Here is a 23,062-nt window from a genome sequence, read left to right as displayed (position 1 = left end):
TCAGTTTGCACACTCAACATTAATTTTACTATCCAAAGCTTTATGATAATTTTCACAAACAAATTCTACAGCGGCAACTTCCTGCTGAGTTTGATGTACATCCTCTTTAACATACTGCATTCTCAACTTGAGACATTCTTTTGTCAACCTCAGCATAAAAAAAAGTAGATCTTGCTCCCACATATTCTTAAAATCAGCTGCCTGGCATTCCAATTTTACATTAATTTCAGATATAAACTTCTTAAACTCATCAGCCAAACAGTTAATACTGCTCGACCGTTGGCCAGTCTTCTTACCAAGATTATCAGTCTGTTGTTTAAACTCACTAGACTGTCGGTCCATATTTTTATCAGTGAAATTTTTATTCACAGTTGTTCACAACTACAAAATTGTTTTCCATAGTGCCCACCATTGCAACCAACATCTGCTGCACACTTTCCAAAACAGTTTCTTCAGATATTGCTTCATGTTCTCTCTCCTTCTCACAGGCATCAAGCCAAGTTTGGTCTCTTCTTGTACAAATTCCTGTCCATTTACATTACCCTGACTAACATAAGCAGAATCAGAATAATTAAAATTATGCAACTGACCATTTGTCAAGGGTATTATCACTAAAACCGTCAAAAAAATGACTGTCAAAGTTTAAACTATCTCGCTTGTTACATTTGTCAAGACATTTTGTTCCAGTTCCACATCTACAAATGGAGAGCACTGAGGCACATCATAAACTGAAACATCATTATTTACTAAATCACCTACTTGGCTTTGCTTGTGAGTGCTTGTTCCACTAGCAATCCCTTTAATCTGAATTTCGTCCCCTTCTCTATTAATTACAGAACTGTCTCTCTCTTCCATCGATGCAAGTCTTTTAATGCAAGCACACAATTACTAAGATACACATAACTTATCTCCAGTTGTGTGCTGTGGTCTGATCTCCAACTTCAGGGCCGCCAACCAGTCTGTAAGTTGTAGAGCTGCACTTCTCCACTGGGTGCTAACTGCAACACTTGCTACTGCTTTGTACAATTATACACTGTTCATCCATCATGTGACTGTTGTTTGCCATCCACTTCCCATCTTAAATATTCAGTTCTCATAGTATCAATCTCCAGTTTCACTATCCCTTGTACTGCATTGTACTATCACCAACTCACAGCCCTCCACTGTCCTCTTTCAGAATTATTCTTGATCATGGTTTCATTCTATACAAACAATGTGCGGCGGCACAATTTTGTTTTGCATACAGAAAACTGTCCAATTATCTTCATGAGGTATCTTCTTCATGTCTTCTTCAGCACTCAAGACTTGCTGTTAGAAAACAAATAATGTTTTTTCTACTGAGAAGCTGTAGTGGAACCAGTATTACTACACATATGTAATGGTGACAGTAAAATTTTTTCCAGTTTTGCGATTACTGTGATACTGAATGAGAGATTGGTAAGTGTGCAACAGGATGCGCTACCTATTATGTTCCAAAATGCCATGTGTAAGAACCTCAGGTTCCTTTCTTCCAGGAGTGCCAGTTCTTCAAGGTTCGTAGAAGAGCTTCTGTGAGGTTTGGAAGGTAGGAGACAAAGTATTGGCAGAATTAAAGCTGTGACAATGGGTCCTGAGTCGTGCTTGGGTACCTAAGTTGGTAGAGCACTTGCCCGCGAAAGACAAAGGTCCCGAGTTCGAGTCTCGGTGCGGCACACAGTTTTCATCTGCCAGGAAGTTTCATATCAGCGCACACTCCACTGCAGAGTGAAAAATCTCATTCTGGAAACATCCCCCAGGCTGTGGCTAACCCATGTCTCCCCAATATCCTTTCTTCCAGGAATGCTAGTTCTGCAAGGTACGCAGAACAACTTCTGCGAGGTTTGGAAGGTAGGAGATGCAGTAATGGCAGAATTTTAGGTCATTCATGTTTATTGTGAAATGTAATGAGCCTGTAACACTCCCCTGTAGCATGCCCTAAATTTCTATTACACTTGAAGACTGCTCTCTGTTCAGGTCATGCTATGTTCTGTTTGCTATTAACCCTTCAATTCAATCACACAGTTGGTTTGATATTCCACATGCTCATGTTTTGTTCATTTAGACACCAGTGTGGAACTGTTTTGATGCTTTCTGGAAGTCAAGGTTCACAACATCTACCTGGATGTCTGTATCTACTGCTTTCTGGGTCTTATGGATGAACACTGCAAGTTGGGTTTCACACAATCATTGTTTTTGGAATTCATGTTGGTTCCTATGGAGATTTTTGGTCTCCATAAATGTTATAATACATGAGCATAAAACACGTTACCAAATTCTATAACTGACCATGTTCCCAAATTCTGTAACTGACCAATGACAGAGAAGTAGGTCTATAGTTTTGTGTCTCTGCTTGACGACTCTTCTTGAAAACGGGAATGACCGGCAGTTTTTCACAATCACTGGGAACATTTCACTTCTCCAAAGACCTATGGTATTGCTGCTAGAAAGTGGGCGAGTTCTTCAATATACTCCATGTAGAATCATACTAGCATCCATCACGTCCAGTGGCCTTCCCTCTGTTGAGCGATTTCAGCTGTTTCTTAATTCCACGGTCATTTACTTAAATATCGGCTGCTTTGTGATTCATGCAATGCTTTAGAGGAGGCACTACAATGCAATCTTCCTCTGTGAAAATGTTTTCGAAAAACGTTTAGTATTTTGGCCTTTTCTATTTCATTCTCCATTTCAATGCCATTATGACCACAGAGTGTCTGAACAGATGGATTCTATCTGTTTACTGATTTAACATAAAACAAAACTTGTTCTGATTTTGTCAGTCGTTAGCCAGAATTTTACTTTCAAATTCACTAAACACTATAAATTTGCTTCCGTATCAGTTTTCTAACATGACTGTCAAACCACAGTGGGACTTTTCCATCCCTCACAACTTTCCTAAGGACATACCTGTCTAAAGTGTATTTTACAATGTTCTTGAACTTTTCCCATTGATACTCAATGTCATAAGTGTTGGAGATGTAATTTTTGAGCTGCCCTCTCAGGTTATCTGAAATCTGTTTCTTGTTGCTCTTGCTAAGAAGAAAGATATTCCGCCTTTCTTTGTGTTCCCATTTGCAGCCATATTCAGTGACGCTGTAACAGCTTTTTGATCACTGATTCCCTGTTCTACACTACCCGAGTTGTAAAGTTCAGGTCTGTTTGTCAACAGCAGGTCCACAGTAGTGCCTGAGGAGCTTCTCAGAGAGACCAACTTTCCGAACAGGAGTGAAGATCCAGATGAGGTCAGCAGGCTGGTAGACAACAGGGCGGTGGCTCGCGTCATACCTTCGGCGATCATTTTCTTGAGCCTACAGCGTGCGGAGTCGAGCCAACTGCTGAGCTTCCTCAGCCGAGGAGGTCAATCCCAATATGCTGGAAAGGCGTTTCGGCTGGTGGAAATGGTATGAGTCAGCCAGGTGGTTTCTGAGGAACTGCTTTTCTCCTCTGGCACACTCAACTGTGTGACACATAGTGACGGACACTCCTAAATAAGCCTGGCCAGAAAAACCTCTTGCGGATCCTATCGTATGTCTTAATAAATCCTAAATGTCCGCCCTCTCAGGTGTGTCATGGAATTTCTGGAAAATCTAAGCGCATGTGATTAAGAATGACCTCTTTCCAAACGGATCAAAGATTTTCTTGCAAAGTAATCCATTAACTACCTTAAATTGTCCTTTCACACCCTCTGACCGATTTAAGGCAAGCATAATTTGAGATATCTTGATGTCCTTCTTCTGCTAAGCAGAGAGATCCTGGAGTGCAGCAAAACAGTCACTATCTTCAGCAAAGTCTTGATAGTCTTGCACAGGGTTTCTTGAGAGACAGTCAGCATCTTGGTGTTTTCTTCCACTTTTGTACACTATGGTAATGTCATACTCCTGAAGATATAGTGCCCACCTGGCGAGTCATCCTGTTGGATCCTTAAGACCTGTCAACCAACAAAGTGAATGATGGTCTGTAACAACTGTGAATTGCCTTCCATAGAGATACTATCGAAATTTGCACATGGCCCAGATCACTGTAAGACATTCTCTTTCTGTAGTTGAGTAGTTTCTCTCAGCTTTTGTAAGTGTCCTAGAAACAAAATTTGCACCAGAACAGCACTGATCCCATACCCACTGGCATCTGTGTATAGTTCTGTAGGTGCTCTCTCAACATACAGACCAAGTACAGGGTCAGTCATCAGAGCTTTTCACAGCACATCAAAAGAATCTTGTTGAGCACCCCAGATAAATTTAGCGTCGGCTTTTAACAACTCTTGAAGTTGCCTGGCTTTGATACAAAAGTCTTTGATAAAACGACGGTAATAAGAACATAACCCGAGGAAGCTTCTCACATCTCTAATACTTTTAGGAATAAGAAATTCCATTATAGATCTCACCTTTTCTAGGTCTGGCCATACACCTTCGTTCGACACAAGGTGTACAAGTATTATGATTTCGTTTGCTCCAAAGAGACACTTTCTTGGATTAAGTTTCAGTCTGCCTTCTTGGAGACACTTAACAACAGCCCTCAGTCTTTTACATGTTCATTAAATGTCTCTTAGAACACTATAATATCATCTAAATAACAAAGACACATCGTCCACTTCAGGTGACTTAGAAGTTTATCCATCATCCGTTCAAAAGTCGCTGGTGCATTACACAAACCAAACGGCATTACCCTAAACTCATACAGGCCCTCAGGGTTGATGAGCAGTTTTCTCACGATCAGCCTCATCTACTTCGATTTGCCAGTATCCCAAATACATGTCCATGGTTGAGAAAAACTTAGCCCCCTTCAGACAATCTAGTATATCGTCAATTCATTGAAGGGGGTAAACGGCCTATTTAGTTATCTTATTCAGCTTCCTGTAATCAACACTAAAGCGCCAACTGCCTTCCTTCTTCCTGACGAAAACCACTGGTGACAACCATGGGCTCTGAGAAGGCTGAATGATATCATTCTTCATCATTTTCTCTACCTCGTCATGAATTATTCGACGTTCCATTGCTGACACACGGTATGCACTCTAGCTGATTGGTTGATGGTCTCCAGTGCTAAACCAGTGCTTCACCGTCGATTTGTCTAATAAGCTCTTCACCTGTGGATTGAAGCATTAATAGAACTCTTGAAGAATGGTAAGTAGCTTCTTCTATCGTTCCTTAGTGAGATCTGGTGATAGTCGCGCTATAAGATCTTGTCTTGTAGTGGTAGTGCCAATTTCACCCACAGATTTGGCATGGGAGGTTTCTATGATGCTCAACTGTTCGGCAATTAACAGCTCGGCATTTGCTAAGCACATGCGTCTTGGAAGAATCTGCAATTAACTATCCACAATTCACCGAATTCATTCTTAAACAAGACGACAGAGGTTGGGATGACCACATTATTTTTCAGTGGTATGCTTCTCTTACATTCCACTACAAGATCAATGGGTTGATGCATGACATGACACATGACAGTTACCTTTCTAGCGTTGACTGCAGGAATGTTCACTTCATCCAGCACACATAGTCTCCACACACTCGGATGCGCATCTTCCTGTCCACAGTATCTCGTCTCGTCTAGCATAATCTTCAAGCGACTAAAATCTATAATTGCCTGAGAGGCTTTCAAAAAGTCCCATCCGAGAATGATGCCATAACTACACTCTTGTAAGACAATGAATTGTAGGGGCTGTGTATGGCCACTTATACTCGCACGAATGACACATCTTCCTATAGGTTTTACATATTGCCCATTAGCCACCTTCAGCAAAGATGTTTCGTTGTTGACGAATACGGTTTTCTGCAATTAGCGACAGTACTTCTCCGAAATGACTGAATATGATGCTCCAGAGTCCACAAGAGCTTGGGCTGGTCAGCCATTCATGAGGATATCGACGTAGCTTCCTATCATTTTTGTAGTGATCAACGCTGGAGGATTTTTCTCTTCAGCAGCCTCACCTGCAAGGAAGGTCGTACTCTTTAGTTTTCCAGGTTGCAGCAGCTAAGTGATCGGCTGGAGCTTCTAAACGGCGATGGGGACCTCGATTGGCGTGTTGGGGAGCATCCTCTCCAGTGGCTAGCTTGCAGCAATGGTGACCTGTGTCATCCTGCATCCGCATCTTCTCGTTCATCTTCGTCGTCCCGTGAGTTGGCATTGGCTAAGATCGGTCTGCTGTCTTCAGGCACAGGCATCATCAAATATCCGCTGCCTTTCTCGACAACAGGGCACCACATGTCCCAGTTGTCCGTATTGGAAACGTACTGGTTGCTTATCCTGGGTCCTCCAGACGTCAGTCTTCCTTGGTGCCCAAACAGGTTCCCCATGCGGCATTGTAGGAATGTAACTTCGCCTGGGTTTTCACCGTTTTAAAGGAAAATGAAGGACAAGAGATAGGGTTCAATGTCTATTCCACTTCCTCCCTTATGACCTCTTGAAGTGTCTTAGCGTTTTGCTCGTTGTGCAATCCCAGTGCCTTCTGAATTTCCTCTCTCATTATCTGACGAAAAACACTTGTGAAATCAGTTGCTTCCACCATCACAGACATTGATATGACGTTTGGAAGCTGTTCAGAGTTCTTGTGTGTAATTTTTTTTAATGCACTGTCTCGATATACTGGCACCATTTTATGAAGTTGCCTGCTGTCGAAACCTCCTTCAGGAGTAGGGCTTGATACATGTCCTCAGCAAAATACTTCAAGAGATTTGCAACCTTATCTTCCTCCTTCATTCTAGGATCCCCTATTTTGCACAGCTCCAAGGTGTCTTGAATGTAGGATGCTGTAGTTTCTCCTGGACACTGTGCCCTGCACTTTAAGTTATCTTCAGCCTTGCACTTCTGTCATTGTGTGTCGCTGAAATACTTGTGCAGTTCCGCCTGGAATACTTCCCACCTTGTGAACTTCTCCTCGTTGTTATCATGCCATTGCTTGGCAGTGCCCTCCCAGTAGAAAAATACGTTAGCCAAACACACGGTGTCATTCCATTTGTTAAATTTGGCTATAAACTCATATACCTTCAGCCATTTGTTTGGATCTTGACCATTGTCATCAGAGAACCCGGATGTCTCATGTGGTAGCACACAATTGCTGTCATCGTAACATCGTCCTCTTCTTCTTCTATCTCCGATAGATGGCAATCTGTTGAATACGGTTCGAATTCGGGTTTCTAGCCACATAAACGGCGGCTCTGTCATGGCCTGATGGGAGCCACTGTGTTGTCAATAATGTGCACTATCAGAAGTTCCAATACCCTGCGCCTCCACCACAATAATGTCACGTAGAAGAAGGTGTAATTAGATGAATAATGATCACTAAGTTCAGTTAACGAAGGTTCAGTCAGCACTTGCACATGCAGGTGCGTGGTGCGAACTGCCTTTGGCCAGAACACATACGGTATATATAGAGTTACAGAACATTCCAGTACAATGATTCTTGACATTTGTGGATACTTCTAGAATGTACTTGAACCAAATATAGAAATTAAAATTTTAAGTTCAGGTGAGTTTTGAACTCACGACCCTCCATGCAATAGTCCAGAATCACAGCCACCACACCACAGTGACTACACCACTCAGCCTCCTCTGCGACCATATTACATTTGACAACTACAGAGACCAATAATGGCTTACTTGAAGTTAACATATCAACAATGTCAGGACATGTACTAATGAAGACAATAAACCAGGAAAAGCTTATGTACCAAAATAAAATGTCAAGCAGCAAACTGTCTACCAATTCTGTACATAATGTCTATTTATTTATTTATTTACACGTCAAGTTCTGTAGGACCAAATTGAGGAGCAAATCTCCAAGGTCATGGAACCTGTCAGTACATGAACTTACAACATAAAAGTAATAACAGACAAAAATAAATGTTCATGAACCTGAAAAAAAGTCAGTCCATAAGTTTAAGTAAACGCTATCAGCAATACAATAAGAATCAGCTTAATTTTTCAAGGAACTCCTCGACAGAATAGAAGGAGTGACCCATGAGGAAATTCTTCAGTTTCGATTTGAAAGCCCGTGGATTACTGCTAAGATTTTTTTAAATTCGAGTGGCATCTTATTGAAAATGGATGCAGCAGTATACTGCACACCTTTTTGCACAAGAGTTAAGGAAGTCCGATACAAATGGAGGTTTGATTTCTGCTGAGTATTAACCGAGTGAAAACTGCTTATTCTTGGAAATAAACTAATATTGGTAAAAAGAAACAACAATAAGGAATATACATATTGAGAGGCCAATGTCAAAATACCCAGACGCGTGTGCAGAGGTCGTTCCTGAGCCAAAAATATCCTTCTAGAATGGGAAGAGTTACCCCAAAACATAATACCATACGACATAAGTGAATGAAAATAAGCAAAGTAGACTAATTCACGTGTCGAAGTATCACTCACTTTTGATACCGTTCGAGTAGTGAAAATGTCAGTATTAAGTCTTTGATCAAGATCCTGAACGTGGGCTTTCCACGACAGCTTACTATCTATCTGAACACCTAGAAATTTGAACTGTTCAGTTTCACTAATCATATGCCCATTCTGTGAGATTAAAATGTCAGGTATTGTTGAATTGTGTGTTAGAAACTGTAAAAACTGAGTCTTACTGTGATTTAACGTTCGTTTATTTTCTACAAGCCATGAACTGAGGTCATGTACTGCACTACTTGAAACCGAGTCAATGTTGCACACAACATCCTTTTACAACCAAGCTAGTGTCATCAGCAAACAGAAATATTTCCGAGTTACCCATAATACTAGAGGGCATACAATTTATATAAATGAGGAACAGGAGTGGCCAGAACACTGATCCCTGGGGCACCCCCCACTTGACAGTACCCCACTCAGATCCCACATCACAGCCGTTATCAACATTGTTAATAATGACCTTTTGCTGCCTGTTGCTAAAGGAAGAGGTGAACCAATTGTGAGCTACTCCCCTTATTCCGTAATGGTCCGAACTTCTGGAGCAATATTGTGAGATCAACACAGTCAAATGCCTTTGTTAAATCAAAAAATAAGCCAAGCGTTCGAAACTTTTTGTTTAGCCCATCCAGTACCTCACTGAGAAAAGAGAAGATAGTATTTTCAGTTGTCAAATGACTTCTAAAGCCGAACTGTACATTTGATAGCAAATCGTGTGATATAAAATGATCAATTAACCTTACATAAACAGTCTTTTCGATAACTTTTGCAAATGCTGATGGCATAGAATTAGGTCTAAAATTATCTACATTGTCCCTTTCTCCCTTTTTATAAAGCGGCTTTACTACTGAGTACTTTAATCGCTCAGGAAACTGACCATTCCTAAAGGAAAAATTACAAATATGGCTAAATACAGGGCTAACATGTACAGCACAATACTTTAATATTCTGCTAGACACTCCATCATAACCATGAGAGTCCTTAGTCTTCAGTGATTTAATTATTGACTCAATCTCCCTCCTGTCTGTATCACAGAGGAGTATTTCAGACGTCAATCTCAGAAAGGCATTTGCTAGGAAATTTATATGATTTCCTGTAGAAACTAAATTTTTATTTAATTCACTAGCAATGCTCAGAAAATGATTATTAAATGCTATATATACAGGGTGTTTCAAAAATGACCAGTATATTTGAAACGGCAACAAAAACTAAACGAGCAGCGATAGAAATACACCGTTTGTTGCAATATGCTTGGGACAACAGTACATTTTCAGGCGGACAAACTTTCGAAATTCCAGTAGTTACAATTTTCAACAACAGATGGCGCTGCAAGTGACGTGAAAGATATAGAAGACAACGCAGTCTGTGGGTGCGCCATTCTGTACGTCGTCTTTCTGCTGTAAGCGTGTGCTGTTCACAACGTGCAAGTGTGCTGTGGACAACATGGTTTATTCCTTAGAACAGAGGATTTTTCTGGTGTTGGAATTCCACCGGCTAGAACACAGTGTTGTTGCAACAAGACGAAGTTTTCAACGGAGGTTTAATGTAACCAAAGGACCGAAAAGCGATACAATAAAGGATCTGTTTGAAAAAGTTCAACGGACTGGGAACGTGACGGATGAACGTGCTGGAAAGATAGGGCGACCGCGTACGGCAACCACAGAGGGCAACGCGCAGCTAGTGCAGCAGGTGATCCAACAGCGGCCTCGGGTTTCCGTTTGCCGTGTTGCAGCTGCGGTCCAAATGACGCCAACGTCCACGTATCGTCTCATGCGCCAGAGTTTACACCTCTATCCATACAAAATTCAAACGCGGCAACCCCTCAGCGCCGCTACCATTGCTGCACGAGAGACATTCGCTAACGATATAGTGCACAGGATTGATGACGGCGATATGCATGTGGGCAGCATTTGGTTTACTGACGAAGCTTATTTTTACCTGGACGGCTTCATCAATAAACAGAACTGGCGCATATGGGGAACCGAAAAGCCCCATGTTGCAGTCCCATCGTCCCTGCATCCTCAAAAAGTACTGATCTGGGCCGCCATTTCTTCCAAAGGAATCATTGGCCCATTTTTCAGATCCGAAACGATTACTGCATCACGCTATCTGGACATTCTTCGTGAATTTGTGGCGGTACAAACTGCTTTAGACGACACTGCGAACACCTCGTGGTTTATGCAAGATGGTGCCCGGCCACATCGCACGGCCGACGTCTTTAATTTCTTGAATTAATATTTCGATGATCGTGTGATTGCTTTGGGTTATCCGAAACATACAGGAGGCGGCGTGGATTGGCCTCCCTATTCGCCAGACATGAACCCCTGTGACTTCTTTCTGTGGGGACACTTGAAAGACCAGGTGTACTGCCAGAATCCAGAAACAATTGAACAGCTGAAGCAGTACATCTCATCTGCATGTGAAGCCATTCCGCCAGACACGTTGTCAAAGGTTTCGGGTAATTTCATTCAGAGACTACGCCATATTATTGCTATGCATGGTGGATATGTGGAAAATATCGTACTATAGAGTTTCCCAGACCGCAGCGCCATCTGTTGTTGACAATTGTAACTACTGTAATTTCGAAAGTTTGTCTGCCTGAAAATGTACTGTTGTCCCAAGCATATTGCAACAAACGGTGTATTTCTATCGCTGCTCGTTTAGTTTGTATTGCCGTTTCAAATATACCGGTCATTTTTGAAATACCCTGTATATATATTTATCAGTAACAGAAATATTACTGCGAACTGACTTTATATCATCGACCTTGTCCTGCTGATCAGACACTTCCTTCACAACTGACCATATTGCATTAATTTTATCCTGTGAATTAGTTATTCTATTTGCATACCACATACTTTTTGCCTTGCTAATAACATTTTAAGCACCTTACAATACTGTTTGTAATGGGCTACTGTAGCTTGATTGTGACTACTTCTAACATTTTGATATAATTCCCACTTTGTTCCACATGATATCCTTATCCCATTAATCAGTCAACCCGGCTGTCCATTACTGCTAGAACCCCGTTTAGAATGTTCTGATGGAAATCAACTCTCAAAGAGCATGAGAAATGTGTTATGTAAAGCATTGTATTTATCATCTATATTATCGGCACTATAAACATCTTGCCACTCTTGTTCATTGACAAGTTTTAAAAAACTCTCTATTGCTGTTGGATTAACTTTCCTACGTAGTTTGTAATTAAATATGACATTGGTTTGAGTACAAAAACCTTTTAGTGTTAAAATTTGTGCATCATGGTCTGAAAGGCCATTCACCCTTTTCTAACAGAATGCCCATCTAGTAATGAAGAATGAATAAAAATATTGTCTATGACTGTGCTACTGTTCCCCTGCACCCTAGTTGGAAAAAACACAGTTTGCATCAGATCATATGAATTTAGGAGATCTACCAACATCCTTTTTCTTGCACAATCATATACAAAATTAATATTGAAGTCACCACATACAACTACTTTCTGGTACTTCCTACAAAGTGAATCAAGAACCCTCTCTACCTTAAGCAAAAATGTTCTGAAGTCGGAGTTAGGGGACCTATAAACAACAGCAATTAGAAGTTTAGTTTCACTAAATTCAACTAATGCTGCACAACTTTCAATTATCTGTTCAGTGCAGTGTCGTGATACGTCTATGGACTCAAATGAAATACTGTTTTTTACATACAGAGCCACTCCCCCACCCCACACAGAACTCCTTGAGAAACAGCCAGCTAATCTGTAGCCTGGTAAAGGAAGCCTCTGAATTATCAAATTATTTAAGAGGTGCTCTGATATACCAATAATTTCAGAGTTAACATCCCTTAGCAGTTCACTAACTTTATCTCTAATACCTCTTATATTTTGATGAAATATGCTAATTCCTTCTCTACTTGGAAACATTACATCCTCTGGAGGTGAGCCCTTAGTTAGAGGCACTTCCTTTAAGCAGGTATTCCTATCAGCTGACTTCAGTCTAAAAAAGGTGCACCTCTAACACCAACTACTACAGGAATTTTCCCATGAGTGACACCACTACCACCACCACCACCTCTCACTACACTGTCACCTATAAGCTTAGCCATCCTCCCCTTCCAATACCTACTGCCTTCCCATGTCCTACTGGGACACAATATATGCTGAAGGTCCCATAATAAAGAAACAATGCAGTGAATTTCAATGCCTCTGATATCTTGTTTCAGCCTGGTTTCTGTCCCTAGTAGTAGTATTCTGAGGTGAAGAGGCTTCCCAGAGTAAACTATTGTGAAAGGCTGCATCAAACCAGTCTTCAGACTGATGACCACAACAACAGCAACAACAAGAACAACAAAGAGTTGTGAAATAAATTGCTTTTGTTACATTAATAACAGGTGCTACAATGCCAATGGCTTCAAGCCATTATCAGATGTCTCACTCAGTTGAGTTTTGCCAGTGCACTGCAAAGATCAAAATTCAATCCAGATCTGGCATACAGGTTAATCTACCAGTTGTATTATTAGCCCCAAGTGCCCGGATTCAAAAGATCCAATAACCATTTCAAGGTTGATGCTGCTGCTTTTTTGAAATGTTAAGGGAACATACATTGTGGTCATTATACATATTTTCTCAGCCACTGCATAAACAATAGATTATTCACAGACTATGGTATTCCTGCTCCAGTCATAAATTAGGGAACAGCAACATCTATTCAGATTATCTGCAAGTAGTAGTAGTAGTAGTAGTAGTAGTAGTGGGTGGATATAATTGAAGTGCAGCAACTAACAGAGGTCCAGTGTGGATTGTAATTATTGTATGGCAATGAAACTTGGGAGATATGTTGAAGCGTTAATGTGGAACCAATTTATGCTGAAAAAAAGTATTATTTCCAACTGTCACCATCACATGCAAATCTGATATTGTAAACTGTTTGTATGACAAGTTCTAAATTAAGTGAATGGTATAGCTATCATGAAACCGTGTGCTATTAGTGAAACTATTTTATGTGAACAGCAGCAATTACAGTGCTGCATGGAGAGTATCACCACTGAAAGGTCTGAGGAGCAGCCTGATGTCATTAAATGGATTAAAGAAGATGATAATGAAATTTGAAAACATGGGTGTGATCTTGGTGGTGGCACCTGGAAGAGGAAGGTGTCCTAGCCTGGTATGTATTGATGAGATTGCTGTTACTGTAACTGAATATACAACATGTGCCCTGGATAGTGCTAGTGCTCATGCAGTGTGATGAGAATTGTCTACCCCATGATAAACAGTACAGACAGTTTTGCAGTCTATTTTACACTGGTAACCATACAAGATCCAGATGTTGCAGCAACTGAATCTTCATGATCGGCAGCAATGCTCTGAATTTGCTCTTCAGTTTCTGGAACAAATCAAAGTTAACGACCTGTGGCTGGCAATATTCTATGGAGTGATGGGGTACAGTTTTCACTGCAGGGTGCAGTGAATACAAGAACTGTCAAATCTGGGGTAACTGTTAAACCACGTGTTGCTCACGAAGAGCCATTTCACTCTTTGTGCGTGACACTATGGTGTTGATTCATAAGCACCTTTATTATTGTTGCATTTTTCTTTGAAGTGAACGCACCCAGAGGGCCTGTCAGTTGCACCATGATGTGTGCATGTCATTGAGACCTCCCTGTACAGCATGCAATTCCCACCTTGGAAGAATGCAGCTGTGTGGAAACCACTGCTTTCATGCAAGATGGGGCAACACCACATGTCACTTGCAGAGTCAAAGAGCTGCTTAATGTAACCTTCCATGAACATGTTATCTCCAGAGGTTTTCCAGATGCATAACCTGCAAAATCAGCAGATCTCCTCTTCAATGACTGTCCATCACGATTATTCAACCAACATTCTCATCCGTCAGGTGACTTAGGGGATGATATTTTTCTGCTTTTCCTGCCTTGGCTACAGAAGCACCCACCATACAAGTGCCAACAATTTGCCCACATCCGAATTCTCTTAGCTCCAACATAATGCACTCACGACAATTTAGAACACTGTCCTGACCACATCTAGTACTCAAAACATATTGAGAAAATTATACAAGTGCCGTTCGTGGTCAAATACAACAGTGTAACCTGCTGTCCTGTCCGCATCTATGTTGAAGAATCCATTTCTCCTGGTGATTACATATTTTTTCAGTCCCTGACATCTTGAGAAGTCAGATAAGTCTTTTAGAATTACCTTACACAATGATGACTGAATTATATTTCCCACACACTTAGTGGGACTTGATGAGCATAACAAGGCCTAGTGTATGAATGTTTACAGAATAGGCCTATGATCATGACAGAAATGTTATTCACCCTGTGATGGGTACGCTGAGATGAGATTCTTGTAAAAAAGGGTACACTGACTAAATTATTCCTGTTGCGAGTCTTTAATATGCGAGTATGAGTAATGTGATATGACTGCAGAAATGAATGAAAAGATGTCAACATCACTGTAGCGGTATATGTAACACAGGAGCAACAGGAAGAAGAGTTGAAAAAGCCCAAACAGTAATTCATGGAGCTTTGTGATTTGCTAACATTGTATAGTAGTACAGGGTGGTTAAAAGTAAAATGCAGCTGGTCACAGAGGTCCAGTTGGGCTGTAGTTATAGTATGACAGTGAAACTTGGTAGATATGCTAATGCGTTAAGGTGGAACTGATTTGTGTGGGAAAAAGATAGTTTCAATTTTGGCAACTGGATGCAAATCTGGTGCTATACACTGTCAGTAAGACAGTATAACATCCACGCTGTCATTCGACAAGCCGTGACGTGAGTGAACAGTATGGCTATTAAGAAGAGATACTGTGCACTGTTTGTGAAACTGAACTGTTTTATGCAAACGGCAGCAATTACAGTGTTGCACAGAGAGAGTATTGCTAACTGAAATGTCTGCAGTGAAGCCTGTTGTCATTAAATGGTTTAAACAAGATGATAATGAAATTCAAAAATATGGGTAAAGTTGGTGTGACACTTCTAGGAGGAAGACAGCTTGTCCCAGTGGAAGTTCTGATGAGGTTGCTGTTGCCCTAAATGACGACCCAGCACATGCCCTGGGTGGTGCTAGTGCTCATGCAGTGTCATGCCAATTGTCTGTCCCATGGTCAACAGTAAGGAAAGTTTTGCCATCTATTTTACACTGGTACCCATACAAGATCCAGATGACACAGCAGCTGAAACTTCATGACCCACAGCAATGATATGAGTTTCCTCTTTGGCTTCTGGCACGGATCGAAGTTGATGACATGCAGCCGGGCAATATTCTATGGAGTGATGGGCACATTTTACACTAGAGGGTGAATTGAATACACAGAATTGCTAAATTTGGAGTCTTGTTAAACCACTTGTTGTGGATGAAGAGCCATTGTGTTTGCTGTATGTGACTGTGCTGCGTGGATTCACAAGCATGTTTATTCTTGGCCCGTTCTTCTTTGAAGAGAATACACCCGGAGGGCCTGTGCAGTGCACCGTGTCATCTGCACATTATTGAGACCTCCTAGTACAGCATGTGAGTCCTACTTTGGAACAGTGCAACTGTGTGGAAACCACTGTTATCGTGCAAGATGGGGTAACACTTCATGTCACTTTCCCTGTGAAAGGTATGCGTAATGCAACCTTCCATGAACATATTACCTCCACAGGTCTTCCAGATGCATGGTCCGCAAGATCAGCTGATCTGAATCCATGTAACATTTGACTCTGGGGATGCCTAAAAGGACACGTTTATCAGGGACGTATTCAGTCTCTTCCTGATGTGAAGGCAGGAACACATTGCTCAGATTCAACCAGAACTGCTGCAAGTAATTGTTTATCACATTGTTTTAAGGATGCAGCATATCATCGATGTCTCCAGTGCTCATATTGAACAAATCAACATTATGACTTTCTCACTTTTCTGCCCATGTCCTGTTCCTAATACATTATGTATGGTAACATTTCTATACGTCTTCCTTGCATTCACAGTTTGAGGTTTGCAACTGATGGTCAAAATTGCAACTAAACTTTTTCCAGAGTAAATAGATTCCGCATTATCCATTACAATATCTACCAAGTTTCGCTGTCATACGATAATTACAGCCCACATTGGACCTCTGTGAGTAACTCCACTTTAATTATAGCCACCCAGTAATATCCATCTGTAGACCACTTTTACAGGGGTATTGGACAAGTTGCAGTATTGCAATTTAAGAAAACAAAAATTCATATTACAGGCATTTACATACTAACTTGACAAGTATGGGACAGGTAGTCAGCTGCGGCCTTCAAGTAGGAACAATCCTGGTATTTGCCTTAAGTAATTTACGGAAACATCAAACAACTTAAATCAGGATGGTCAGATGAAGATTTGAGACTCCACCATCCCGAATACAAGCCCAGTCTGTTTAAAACAGTACTACCTCATTCAGTTTATTCTTAATGCCCCATACTGTTTTCCAAGGAAGTTATTTAACAATGTAAAGGCTAGTGCTACACTGCTAAATCATTGCTTTTAAGGCAGGAGTGACCTCTGTATAGTTTTCCAAATATGACATACAATTTGTCATAGAAACAGCATTGTACTGTAATGAAAATAAATATTACTTTCACTTCAGGTTCTACTTAATCCAGCTGTCACATGCAACATATATGCAGTATTTCAACATATCTGCTTTTTACTGTGTTAGTAATATAATTATGCACAGAAAGTTCTGGTTGAGAATAACAAATTATTTAGGAATAAAGAGACGACTCACCAAAAGGCAAAAGCACTGTGTTGTTGACAGACACACAAACAAAATCTACAGGGCTCTGCTTTGCTAGCCTTTGGAATTAAATTCATTTCTCAACCTGTAGGGGAAACATGCATGTGTTTGTGTGCATGTTTCTCCTACAGCTTGAGAAAGGAATTTCATTCCAAAAGCTAGCAAAGCAAAGCTGTTTGTGTGTCTGTCAACAATGCAGCACTTCTGCTTTTCGATGAATCGTTTCTTTATTTCTAAATAATTCGTTTTACTCTGTTACCATGTAAATGAGCTACTACAAACTTTCCTGAATACATTTAAAACTTATTTTATGTACAGTTTTTCAAACAAACTTAGATGGACTGTGATCAGAGAAAAACACACAAATAATGCAAGAAAAGAACTTTCATGTATCACAGCACTAAGAAAATAAACTTAACCAAAACAAACACATTGTTGTATTCACTGCTGTAGTAAAAAGAATGACGATGGAACCAACTGACTAAATGAATATAAACGACCAAATAATGAATACCTGTTCTCTGTAATGGGCCATTGTGGTCGTCTCAATATCTGAGCCTCTTCCAAGAACACCATTTTTTACAGTCAAGTTTGGGTAATTTTCGGCCATATGGTCTAACAAGTCTGGAAGATAAGTTGCAGCATCATGTACAATGCCCATTACATGATGCGCGAAACCTCCCTCGTCTTCAGCAAAAACTACCTGTGTAAAATGGCAACAAATAAATTAAGTGAGATATCAGCAACTCAAATTGAAATTCTAATAATAAATAACTATGGGTTTTTGATGATGGAAAGTACTAACTACCAACTGACCACACTTCCAACCCCCTACCCCGCAACACACACACACATACACACACAAATGTGTTGTCATCAAAACTGTCTTGACTACACTAAATATTAATGTCAAAGTTGACCAGTTTTGTATGTTTAGCAGTCATCAACTGAACTAAAAAAATATTGTTAAATATAAAACTAGAAAGTATATAAACATGACAAAAATAACATACTCATCCAGATTGTTACTAGGTAATATGTTACTGCCCTGATGTGTACATCTTGGTCATGTAATACAAACTGGTGTTTCTGCTTTTATATCACACTTATAGGAATGGGACTAACTCATATCAATAGTGGGTACAGAAGCACGCTCCTCTAATACCTGTGAATATTAACAGATACATCCTACCTACTTAACAATAATTATTGCTTTTTTCCCCTTCCAGTTCTGATGATGACTGCTTAGCAGTTGAAACCAGTAAACTTTGTCATTATCGTGAGCCTGAACAAAATAATTTTAGTAAAAAACAATTTCAAATGGAATTGTTTTAAGAAGATTACACTTTATTAAAACGTAGCACAAGCAGCCTGAAACAACAAAACATTTATGCTGTATTTTAAATACAGTGCCCAATAAAATGATACATGAACTGAAAATACATAGAAGGGCCAACATCCATCAGCAATGACAAGCAGCAAACCCTTATCTGAAATAAAATTAATACTGGTTTCCACACATTTCATACAGATGCGCAATGGCCTGTGAAAGCAAGCATACTCAAGATTCACTGCAACAATTTACTATACAGTTACAGTATATGCAGGATGAAGTTACTTGGTTAGCAGACAATGGGCGGAATGCATTGGAGTTGGAGAAGTCCCTCTTGGGATCAGAGAGGAATTGCCTGTCAAAACAAAAGATACATGAGCCACTACAGTCTCAGAAAATGCTCGTTCTCACAGACTGGATACTGAAAAGATTAAGATGATATTAATTAACTGCAGGAACATCCAAGAAGTGGTCTCAGAACTAGCAGAACTTATTGAAGGTTATAATGCCCACATAGTATTACCCAGACAGCATTAGGAACAGAAAGTTGGTTGAAACCGAAGTGAATAGCTATGAAATCCTAAGGTCAGATTGTAATATTTATCAACAGGATATGTTAGTCACCAATGATGGAGGTGTATTTATTGCATTAAAGAATTCTATATCTAGTGAGGTTATCATGGATTCTGAGTGTGAAGTAATTTGGGTGACATTAAGCATCACAGGTTGGTCAAAAATGGTAACCAGATTCTTTTTTAAACTGCCTGGGTCAGGAGCAGTAGTGGTAGGTCACTTCAGAGAGAACTTGTAGAATATCATTAACTTTCCATGCCATTGCAATAAGGAGTGACTTAAACTTGCCAGCTATAGATTGGGAGAATCATGCTATCAACACTAGTGGCAGAGCCAGGGATTCGTGTGACATTATTCTGAATGTCTTCTCTGAAAATTACTTTCAGCAGATAACTACACAAACAACTCATGAAGGCACCATCTTCCACCTCCTAGCAACAAACAGACATGAAATTATTGAATAAGTTAACATAAAAGAGGGCATCAGTCATCATAGGGCTATGACAGCAACTATGACTATGGGTATTTATAGGTATTACAAGGAAAATTAACAAAGATAGAAAAGTATTTTTGCTTAGCAAGAGTGACAGGATACAAACTGCAGAATATCCAAGCAGTCAGCATCAAATATTCAGTGCTGAGAATGTGGATGTGGGGCACAAGTGGAAAAAATTTAAAAGCAATGTTCAGTATGTATTAGAAAAGTATGTTCTGAACAAGGTCATAAGGGATGGAAAAGACCCAAAATGATTTAATAATGATGTTAGAAAACTGCTATGTAAACAAAGAGAGCTTTGTCACAGATTCGAGAGAAGCCAAAACCTGCCTGACAAACAAAAGCTGAACAAAGTGAAAAGGAGCATAAGGAGAGCGAGGAGAGAAGCAGTCAATGGCTTTGAAACTAAAATTTTGTGAGCCAATTTGACTAAAAACCCTAAGAGATTTTATTTTAGTGTTACATAAAACCAGTTGGCAGTTCAAAATCCTTTATTCAGTCACTCATTGAATATACTATTATGAAAATGGAAAATGACGTAGAGAATCCCCAAATTCTGAATTCGGTCTTCCAAAATCATTTCACTGCAAAAGACTGTAATACAATTCTTACTTTAAATCACTGTACAAACACTGAAATGGTAGATATTAAGATAGCTGCTCACGGAGTAGAAAAACAAGTACAATTACTTTGTAGTGGAAAGATATGAAAGACCAGATGAGACACCTGTAAGATTTTACAAAGATAATGTGAAAGAACTTGCTACTCTTCTAGCAACAGTTTATCACAGATCGCTGAAGAAACAAATGGTACCTAGCAAGCGGAAAAAAAGCACGTTATTCCTGTTATCAAGAAGGGTCATACGACAGATGCACATAATTATAGGCTTATATTGTTGATATCAACCTGTTGTAGAATTATGGAACTTGTTTTACAGTCAAGAATTACAATGTTTTTGGAGAACAAATATCTCCTCTATAAAAAACAATATTCCACAAACAGAGATCTTGCAAAATTCAGCTCAATCTGTTCCTCCGTGAGATTCATAGCACTGTAGACAATGATGCTCTGGTTGATGCATGTCCCTTGATCTCAGGAAGGCATTTGATATTGTCCCGCAGTGCTGTCTAGTGAAAAATATATAAGCTTACTGAGTACCAGACCAGATTTGCAACTGGATTCAGGACTTCCTCACAGATAAAACTCAACACATCACTCTTAATGGAACAAAACTGACAGATGTACAGATAATTTCCAGAGTACCTGAAAGAAGCTGATAGGATTGTTACTGTTTACAATGTATATAAATGATCTAGTACAGAACATTGAAAGCTCTTAAAGACTGTTTGCAGATGATGCAGGTGCCTACAAGAAAGTAGCAATGCCACAAGACAGTATCAATTTGCATAATGACCTACACAGGGCTGATGAATCGTGCAGGCTCTGGCAGTCAACCCTGAATGTAAATAAATGTAACACAATGCAAAAGAAAAGAAGAAAAAGAAATCCACTACTGTACAGCTATACAATTGACAACAAATCGCTGGAAACAGTATGTAACGTAAAATATCTAGGAGTAACTATCCCAAGAGGCCTGAAGTGGAATGACGACATAAAACAAATGACAGGAAAACCATACGTCAGATTGTCAATCACACGAAGAATCTTAGGGAAATATAACTCATCCATGAAGGAAGTGGCTTACAAGACACTTGTTCGACCGATTCTTGAGTACTGTTCATCAATCTGAGATTCTTACCAGGTAGGACTGACAGAAGAGATAGAGAAGGTCCAACAAACAGTGGTGCATTTTGTCACGGGATTGTTTAATTGGCGTGAGAGAGTTACAGAGATGCTCAATGAACTCCTGTGGTGGATGTTACATGAGAGGGATTGTGCATCACAGAGAAGTTTGCTACTGTAATTTCTAGAAAGCACTTCCCGGGAAGAGTTTGATATATAATGAAATGACTACGAAGAGAAAATTTTTGATAAAGTATAGATAATACAGAGGTTTACTGATGGTCATTCTTCCCATGCACCATATGTTAGTGGAACAGAGAAGGGGGGATCGCTTAGTGTATCAGAAGTACCATTCGCCACACACCGTTAGGTGGCTTATGGAGTATGAAGTAGATGTATATGTTAATGTACAGCATAAGCTTACAACAAGTGAGACCAGCTAAACCAACACTGAATCCATGTGCCTAATTAATGACCACTGGACCAGTGCACTAACCAGATGAAGCATAGTTCGTGGGCAGTTTTTCACATTCTTACAGGAAAATGTCTAGTTGTGGTTTCCTCTCTCTTTCTCAGAGAGAGAGAGAGAGAGAGAGAGAGGAGGGGGGGGGGGGGGGGGAGCATACGGCATTATTAGTCGGAAGACCTCATCTGACGTAGCTAGACTGCCCGGTGCAAGTCTTTCTATAAGATAGCACCTTGTCAGCTTGTGTGTCAATGAAGAGTAGATGAAATGAGAAAGACAACACAAACATCCAGTCACCAAGTAAAGAAAATCTCCCATCTGGCAGGGAACCAAACCTTGGAAACTGCAGAGTAGAAGCAGTGACACTAGGTTCTAGACCATGAGCTGTGGATCTCTGTCTCAGTTATTACAACAGTAAAAATATGAGGACACTAAACACGTTTATGTGATTCGCGGATATAAAGTGCAAATGACTTTCCTCTCTTAGTGTAACTCACAATTGTGGTGACAAGTCAGACATCCATCCAAGAATTAAAATAATTACCAAATCATAAGCAAGCAATTGCTCGTGGCACAAAAAAGAAGACAAATAAGAGTATTTAGAAGATTTATAATATTTTCAGATGATGGTATTTGATTTACTATTGAAATTTCTAGAGAGATACTTGACAGGACTGGTACTGTTTACAATATATATAAATGATCTAATACAAAACGTTGGAAGCTCTTAAGGACTGTTCGCAGGTGATCCAGGTGTCTACAAGAAAGTAGTAATGCCACAATACAGTATCAATTTGCATAATGACCTACACAGGGCTGATGAACGGTGCAGGCTCTGGCAGTCGATCCTGAATGTAAATAAATGTAATACAATGCAAAAGAAAAGAAGAAAAAGAAATCCACTACTGACCTTCAACTATGACAAGGTTTTCCACAGTGTTTTTAACTATAGTTCCCAAAAAAATTTGCAAAGTAAACTAATTTCAGATCAGAAAATTACAAATTAAAAATTGTGGCCATACAGAAATGTCATTCTACTATAAATGCAACAAACTTGTTTATTAACTGTTTGAAAGCATGTGATATAAAACAAGAATTGCTTACGTTTCATACAACTGTAGGGTGCCATTAAACAAAAGGAATTCCCAGGATTGTAATGGCCTAATAACTACGAGGCGTGTTTTTTAAGTAAGTACCATTTTGACATTAAAACAAGACGTACTACAATATCTCAATAATTTTATTTTTACATGAAAGCCTGTACCTTAATCTACGCACTGACGCCATTACAGTCTGATTCTTCCTTG

General features: G+C 39.9%; 1 protein-coding gene across 1 annotated transcript in view; it reads right to left on the bottom strand.

Annotated features, from left to right (window-relative positions):
• LOC126184379 (uncharacterized) overlaps positions 1-23,062 on the bottom strand; it is a 149,116-nt gene that overhangs the window by 118,100 nt on the left and 7,954 nt on the right. Inside the window, exon 3 of the mRNA XM_049926763.1 lies at positions 17,659-17,847. Coding sequence (XP_049782720.1) covers positions 17,659-17,847 — 189 coding nt within the window. The remainder of the gene's footprint in view (positions 1-17,658; positions 17,848-23,062) is intronic.

Source organism: Schistocerca cancellata, chromosome 4 (genome assembly GCF_023864275.1).
Source record: "Schistocerca cancellata isolate TAMUIC-IGC-003103 chromosome 4, iqSchCanc2.1, whole genome shotgun sequence".
Taxonomy (NCBI): Eukaryota; Metazoa; Arthropoda; class Insecta; order Orthoptera; family Acrididae; genus Schistocerca; species Schistocerca cancellata.
This window is presented reverse-complemented; position numbering and strand designations above follow the sequence as displayed.